This window comes from Lipotes vexillifer, unplaced genomic scaffold (assembly GCF_000442215.2).
Source record: "Lipotes vexillifer unplaced genomic scaffold, Lipotes_vexillifer_v1.1 scaffold263, whole genome shotgun sequence".
Classification (NCBI taxonomy): Eukaryota; Metazoa; Chordata; class Mammalia; order Artiodactyla; family Lipotidae; genus Lipotes; species Lipotes vexillifer.
In genome coordinates this window covers 3,854,995-3,862,902 of record NW_006796752.1, presented here as the reverse complement: position 1 = coordinate 3,862,902, position 7,908 = coordinate 3,854,995, and the positions used below count along the sequence as shown (strand labels likewise).

The following is a 7,908-nucleotide window of genomic DNA, read 5'->3' as shown; positions in this document are numbered from 1 at the left end:
GGGAGAGGGGAGGGGAGGGGGAAGTAAGTAGAGGGAGGAGGAGGAGAAAGAGGAGGAGGAGGAGTTGGAGAGGGAGGGAGAGAGGGAGAGAGACAGACTGGTAGTGGGAGAAAGCTCAGAGTAGAGTAAGCAAAAAGAAAAAAGTAATGGGAACAGTTACGTTTGATTAGTTAAAAAAAAAAAACCTCCCCTTTCCTCCAATCAGTTACTACTTCTGCCAAAGATATACTACTTCAGTATATCTTTTATCATCTTCTTTGACCGCCCCCCACCCCCGAATCTGCTATCCTTAACCCGTCGTCATCCATTTTACAATATTTATGGAGTGCCTCTATGTGCCAGGCACTGTTCTGGGCACTGAGGATATAACAATGAACAAGACAGGCCGAGTCTCAGTTCCTATTCTGCACTATAATAATACCGATACTCCAAGCTGAATTCCCAGCTTTTGGTCAGCCCTACTCCAATCCATCCTCCACACTGCCACCAGAGAGACTGCAAAGATACAGATCTGGTCCGGACACTCCCTTGCTTAAATCCCCCTGTAGTATGAATTCCCATCGTGCTCAGAATAGATTTCAATCTCCGTAGCATCCTGTTCAAGGCCCGTCACTAACTGTCCCGCACAGCCTTATCTCTCAGCCTTCACCTTCACGCACTCCGCACTAAGCTACAGTAAATTACTCAAAATCTTAGATACACACATAGAAATAAGCACCTGCTGAAAGTACGTGGCTGGAACTCCATCCCTATTTCATCCTTGTACACTGAAACCTCAGAAAAGCCCTGGTTACCCCCCTCCAGCCTTCGAGTCTAAAGAACAGCGCTGGCGACACACTCCTCCACAGCCCTGGCATCCTGCGAAGGCTGTGCTCACTCCCACCACAGCGGGAGCAGTAAAAGGAGGGGCTTCGCGGGGCCTCCGGGCCGCCATCTTGGCTGAGTTGGCCGGAAGTGGTCCGGCAAGTCGGCTTGCCGGCGCGCACTGAGACTGCGCGGTGGCCTCGCCGCGCGACTTTGGCGCCGCCGGCGTTGCGGCCGTCTCGAACCCTCTGCGGTGCAGCCCGGAAGCCACAAAGTCCCCTCTGTCATCTCTCCTAGTCCTACTCCAGCCGTCCCAGCCGCTGTCCAACTCCCCGGCCGGGGTTTGTGCAGCGGCTTGCACACCCCTCGGCCAGTGTACGCGCTTTGCACCTGCCTGCCCGAAAACATGTTGCAGAAACCAGAGAGCGGGGGTCTCCCTATCCCTCAGGGGGAGGGGGAGGGGGAGATGGATGGTGGCCACGACAGTGAGACCCAGGCCCTGACCGCCTCGCAGGAGGTGGCCCCGAGCCCCCTCCTGCAAGAGAGCCCCGAGGAGGACCTTGGCGCTGTAAGGGAGGAGGGGGCTGCGGAGCCCTCCATCACCCTGAAAGGTGCGAGGGCTTTGGCAGCCAAAACCTTGGCCCGGCGCAGGGTTGCCTCCGTCTGGATCAGACGGTGGCCGAGTTGGTGCAGTTTCTGCTGGTGAAGGACAGGAAGAAGAGTCCTATCCCCCTCTCCGAGATGGTGAAATACATTATCAGAGACCTAAGGGATCTGTTCCCTGAGATCATCGCAAGGGCCGCAGAGCATCTGCGGTATGTCTTTGGTTTCAAGCTGAAACAGCTTGACCGCAAGCACCACACTTATATCCTGATCAACAAACTAAAACCTCTTGAGGAGGAGGAGGAGGAGATGGCCCCAGACTGGGTCTTTTAATGATGATGTTGGGCTTTATCTACATGAAAGATAATAGCACCAGGGAGGCACAGGTCTGGGAGATGCTGCGTTGGTTGGAGGTGCGTCCCTCAAAGTATCACTCCCTCTTTGGGTGCCCGAGGAGGCTTATTATGGAAGATTTCGTGCAGCTGAGATACCTCAATTACCGGCTTGTTTCTCACACCAATCCACCGGCATGTGAATTCTCTTGGGGTCCCCGAAGCGACCTGGAAACCAGCAAGATGAAAGTCCTGGGGTTCGTGGCCAAGCTCCATAAGAAAGAACCCCAACACTGGCCGATGCAGTACCGTGAGGCCCTGGCAGACGAGGCTGACAGGGGCAGTGTGAGGGCTAGGGCCAGGGCTAATGCTAATGCTGGGGCCGGCATCCACCCCTGGTGAGGGCCAGCCAGAGGTGGGGCGGGGGGAAGTTGGGTATAAAAGCTACTGTCTGAGTCATAAGTAGACTAGATGGGGAGAAGGTCGTTATTTCTGAAGCAATTGTATTTGTGTAACTAGGATTTAGGTCTTGTATCTTGCTAAGTTTTGTTACGTTTAATACTTAAATTGATGTTTATAAATGAGATTGGTCTACTTTTTCCTGTAGGATTTTGTTGTAGAGTTTTGCTGCTTTTGTAAAATTAATTGAAAAACTTTACATTTTATTCTGTGATCTTGAACAAATTATGGAGCACTGAGTGCTGTACTTAAATGGTTTGAAGGAACTCACCAGTATGATGATCTGGTACCAGGGAAAAATATAGCTGATTGGTATCTAGCTTTCCAACAGTTTTTGTCTACTGTGCAAAGAAAAAAGACTGACATTTAACTCTGTTTGCTTAGTTATGGTAGTAGCTGGGGGGGAAATGCAATAACCTGGTACACTTAATAAACATTTGTTAAGCAACTTCTTTTGTGTGATGCACTGTTGGGGGTATTTGGGGATTAAATGCTGAATAAGATAAAGGTCCTACTTTTCAGAACTGGACAGTAAGTAAATAAACCAGAAATTACAGTGCGGTGAGTTGAAGGCTACAGAGGGACACCCAACCCAGCTGGGGTGATTGGGTGAGGCTTGCCTGAGGTTACCTTTAGTCGGACTTCAGAGTAGGGAGGGAGAAACGATGCGGTGGGTGGAAAAGAGGGGAAGGAAAAAAGGAAGAAGAGTTGTGGGTGGGAGATGGTATTAAAAATGACTTAAGATCATAGATGCTCTTCAGTAAGATGGGAAGACATGATACATGGCAGATCTGGAAAACATCCAACCTTTGCCAGCGCCCTTGGTTCAGGGCAGTTTATTACAGTGCACACGTAATGATGGTGACTGTTAGCATTTTGGTCTTCTCCATCTCCCTTCTCTCAATCTCTACAAGCTTTCCTCTTCTACCAAAGTCCTCAGAGACCAAATACTTTTTTTTTTTTTTTTTTTTTTACAAACAGGGAGGGTGAGACACAGATGGGGTCACAGGAAAAGTTAAGGGAGAATTTGCTCCCAACAGTTCAGCTGATGTCTGCACTCTGCGGGCCTCTCACTGTTGTGGCCCCTCCCGCTCCGGACGCGCAGGCTCAGCGGCCATGGCTCACGGGCCCAGCCGCTCCGCGGCATGTGGGGTCTTCCCGGACCGGGGCAGGAACCCGTGTCCCCTGCATCGGCAGGCGGACTCTCAACCACTGCGCCACCAGGGAAGCCCAGAGACCAAATACTTTAACAATTCTGGAACGGTAGGTAGTGTGGAGGGCACGTGTGATGTTCTCTACTGCCAAGAAGTCTTCAAGGGCTCTCCCTTGGCACCAGGAAGCCCAGCACCCTCATCCATGTTTCTGCTTGCCACTTGCCACCTGCCATCTCCCATTAGGAGGAGAACTGTAAGGCATCTTTCACATTCTTAACTACCCATGAAGAGTCATCTTCGAAAGCAGCTTGAGCCTCTGCAGTGGCTGCCACCTTCACTCTGGGGATGAATTCTGTAGAATGGGTACATAGAGTAATAAGGAACCTAGAGGAGTGGTAACCAAACCAGAACTGGGTGTAGGATTATGAAACCGTCCCCTTACAGCTGCCATATTACAGAAGAGCTGCTTTCTTCTCTCTTTACTGCTGGTTTTGTGGGTGTGTGTGCTTTCAGTTGCGTCTGAATGACATATCTGAGTATGTTAAGGTTAGCATGGAATACAAATACTTTGGGACACAGGCCCAGGGATCCAACCAATCACAGTGAGACCAAAGGTTATAAGCTTATGGGTAAAAAAGTTCACTAATGATTAAAAATATGATTTCTGGGCAATTTATAATTCATTAAACAAAAGAACTGAGTACCCACTATATGCCAAGGACTTTGCTGGGTTCCAAAGATTAAAAAGGGAAAACCGTCTTCACCCTCAAGGAGCAATAGTGATAATTTCTCACATTTGCATTTTCTCACAGCTGCTGAGAGGTCAGCAGTGTGTGCACCTGAGGGTCTGATTACTTGGCGATTTGCTTACAGTCACTTGGCAAAAGACAGCACCAAGACTAGAACCCAAGTCCCTTGCCTCCCGATGTGTTTCATTGTAGTACATTGTTCCCTGTGTCTGGCTTCCAATATATTGTATGTGATTTTATTTATCACAACTCCAAAAATCAAGTGAGGCATGTGTGATTATTGCCAGTTGCCACTGCAGTCCTTATGGGAGTGAGTAGAGTAGAAATGCTTCCCATTTCACTGTCAGCAGAGGTGACTTTGCTGAAAGTCAGACATATATTTCACAGCAAGACAGGACTAACAACTACCATTTATTAAACATCTGCTATAGGCCAAAAGCGTTTCCCCCCTACTTTTCACAACCGTATTGCAAAGTGGGTATTACAAAATACCTCCATTTTACAGATATTAATACTTGCCATTTATTCAATACGTAATATAAGCCAGATTTTCAATGCTTTACATATGTTTTAATGATTTTTATAACAATCTAACAGGATAGATATTATCTGTTCCATCTTGAACTATGCACACTGAAACTCAGAAGCTGTGAAGTTCTCATAGATGGGATATGATATAACAAGGATTGGAACTGAACCCTGACTTAGTCAAAACTCCACACTTTTCACTATCTTACATTTCCTTCTCCTTGGGACTCCTTTCAGACTTGGGGACTCGTGTTCTTTCTTCCAAACATGGCTGTCTCTCTGGAGATGCAAACAAGGGTTGTATAAGCAAGGTAATTATGACAAGACCCTGGGCTGTGGGAGGGTAAAATAAAGTTGGAGAATTACCTGCGAACATTGGTCCCAGCTCTGCCTACCCGCAGTGTTCTCAGAGTGCTGACTACGTGTAGAATGTGCATTTTTACTCAAACTCAGCACTTTTTGCCCTCGTGGGCCATGTTTCCTAAATCTTCTTTTGTCTGCTCTCTCCACTAAGCCTCAAATTAAGTCTTTCAGGCCATGAAACAATCAAATAACATTTCTGGACCTGCAAGTATGATTCCCAGCATTGTTTCCAGATGGTACAAAGGGCTGGCAGAACTTGTACCCTTGCCTCAGGATGAAAGACCTCCCATTTCACAGATGCCATCATCAACTTCTCGGAAGTACTGAAAGTGTGGCCTCTGGGCCCATGTGTAGAGCAGACATTGGCCATGGTGAGGGCAAGAGATGAATTCTCCTGTTGCTTATGGTCATTCACATGAGGGAAAAGGAAGGCCTGGATCCCTGGTCTCCTTCCCCTTCAGGCACAAACAGAACTAGATCTTCCCGGGTGAAACCATGTGGGTGGGAGAGCAAGGAGATGTCGGGGGAGTGATGGCAGATGGATTACTCCAAATCATACGTACTATACCACAACTAGATAGCAAAGCCAGTAAAGGGAATTCCCTTGAAAACTATAAATGAAGCCTTAGACAATGGGAAGGTCTCACTCAGTTCAGCCACAGACTCTGCAGGGATTTTTCTTTTTCTTTTTTTGGCTGCACTGGGTCTTCGTAGCTGCGCATAGGCTTTCTCTAGTTGTGGCGAGCCGGGGCTACTCTTCGTTGCGGTGTGCGGGCTTCTCATTGAGGTGGCTTCTCATTGCGGAGCACGGGCTCTAGGCTCACGGGCTTCAGTAGTTGTGGTTCGTGGGCTCTAGAGCGCAGGCTCAGTAGTTGTGGCACAAGGGCTTAGTTGCTCTGAGGCATGTGGGATCTTCCCAGACCAGGGCTCAAACCTGTGTCCCCTGCATTGGCAGGCAGATTCTTAACCACTGCGCCACCAGGGAAGTCCCTCTGCGGGGATCTTGACATTCACCAGAGTCGGGACTTTTGACCCACTGGAACTTGGAGAATGGGTGTTTGGAAACAGGCTCCGGTTAATTACAGCCCCAGCATCTAGCAGGCACATAGTGCTCTGGAGGTGGCAGCTCATTTGCAGCCCCTGCAAACCAGGCCTCAGTGCACAGGCTCAATCACAGTTTCCACTTGAGATAATTATGCCTCATGCCTTGGTCTTGGTGGCAACTGATGCTTGTGCAAATTATTCCTCAAATTGTGTAGCGCAGCAGAGATGGCAACAATTACCTCCCAGCAGAAATATAGTGTACTGACTAAAGAGGTTAGGTATTCTGAAAAGTGTCCCAATCGAGGCCTTATAAAAGTCATGACTATGTGACCTCGAACAAGGAATTCTAAACTCTGAGGACTGAAGTTCTAGGAAAGTTTAGATTGGAGGGTGACTGGAGTTAGTGGTTAGCTACAATCCACACCCACAACACATCCTACCAGCTGACTGCAAACCCTGCCAGTTCCTGGGCTACTCATGACTGATGACAAGATCAGCCAACAGTTATTAAGCCTTATCTGTCAGGCATGGTGCTAAGTATGATAATCAAATTGGCTCATGCAACTACACAACACCCCCATGAGGCAGATTCTACATTTGCCATCATTACAGTACTGTAGGCAAACCACAAAGAAAGAATTCCTTTCATTGTGTCAATGCGCGAGTTAAAAGACCTGCCCAAAGTCATGGCATAGCTAGTGAACCGCAGATCCTGAACATGAACCCGAATCTCCTGGGTTCTTGCTGTAATTCCACCTTGCCGGTCTGCAGAAGGTTCTCAGGGAGCAACCAACCTCCCTTTGGGAGAATGGGGCTGCGGGAGAAAGAAAGAAAACCTCTGGGCCTGCTCATTTATACCATAACCTAGAGCGCCCACAGTAGAGGCAGTGAGGCAGGGAAGGAACAATTTGGCTTCTCTGATTGCAGGGTTTGGGTCACCAGAAGGGATGCAAACTGGGAGAGGAGCCCACTTGGAGCAATGCTGGCTCAGGACACCAGCACTGTGGTTCCTGCAGTGGGGGAAATTGTGCCCAAGACGCAGAGAGGTGTCAGCACAGTGAGAGACAACCATGAGGACAGAGGAGTCTCCTACAGTGGAAAGCTCCTGGCCCCTGGAGCAGCCAGATCTGCATTCCACCCCACTCTGCCATGGGAGAGTGTGTGCCTTCACCTGAGTTAAGCTAACCCTCTGAGCTTTGGTTTCCTCGTCTTTCCAACAGAGATATTGCTGTGTACCTCAAAACACTGTGAAGACGACGGAATGAGGGAATTACTAAGCACCTAGCACAGGGTCTGGTACATGGTAACTAGTGTTATCATAAACTGTATTCACTCATTCAACAAACACTTATCTTCTGTACATACCAGGCATACATCCTGGTGGTGAGCTTACAGAAGAGAACAATACAGACAAAAATCCTTGTCGTCTAGAGCTTACAGATGGGTGTGAGGAGACATAATAAAGAAGCACAATACATAGCATGTCAGATGGGGATCTATGTTGGAGGGAGAAATGAAGCAGGAAAGGGGGAAAGAGGGTTGGGAGGGTGTGCAATTTTAAATAGCCTGCTCAGGGAAAGCCTCGTTGAGACATTTGAGTCAAAACTGAAGGTGAGAAGCAGGAAGCCCACAAGCTGTCTGGGGGGGACCAGGGAGGAGGGGGTGCCGGCAGATGGAACAGTGAGTATGAAGGCCAAGGGTGGAAGCAGGCCAGGCAGGTTCTGAGAAGTGGCTCCTGCAAGCAGAGTGAGTGATGGGGGAGGGTTGAGTAGAAGGAGATGTGTTCCTTCTCCTGAAGGAGCTTGCAGAGCTGGCACAAGTACCTAAAACAATGAATAAACACGGATCTGCACCCAAGAGTTACTGCCTGAG

At 48.7% G+C, this 7,908-nt stretch overlaps 1 protein-coding gene across 1 annotated transcript; it reads left to right on the top strand.

Annotated features, from left to right (window-relative positions):
- The first annotated feature begins 1,062 nt into the window (after positions 1-1,062).
- Positions 1,063-2,645, top strand: LOC103091080 (melanoma-associated antigen F1). The gene is given in 3 exon segments (XM_082931454.1): positions 1,063-1,454; positions 1,457-1,708; positions 1,711-2,645. Coding segments are annotated over 3 exon segments (927 nt in total). The 5' UTR covers positions 1,063-1,210; the 3' UTR covers positions 2,142-2,645.
- The last annotated feature ends 5,263 nt before the right edge of the window (positions 2,646-7,908 follow it).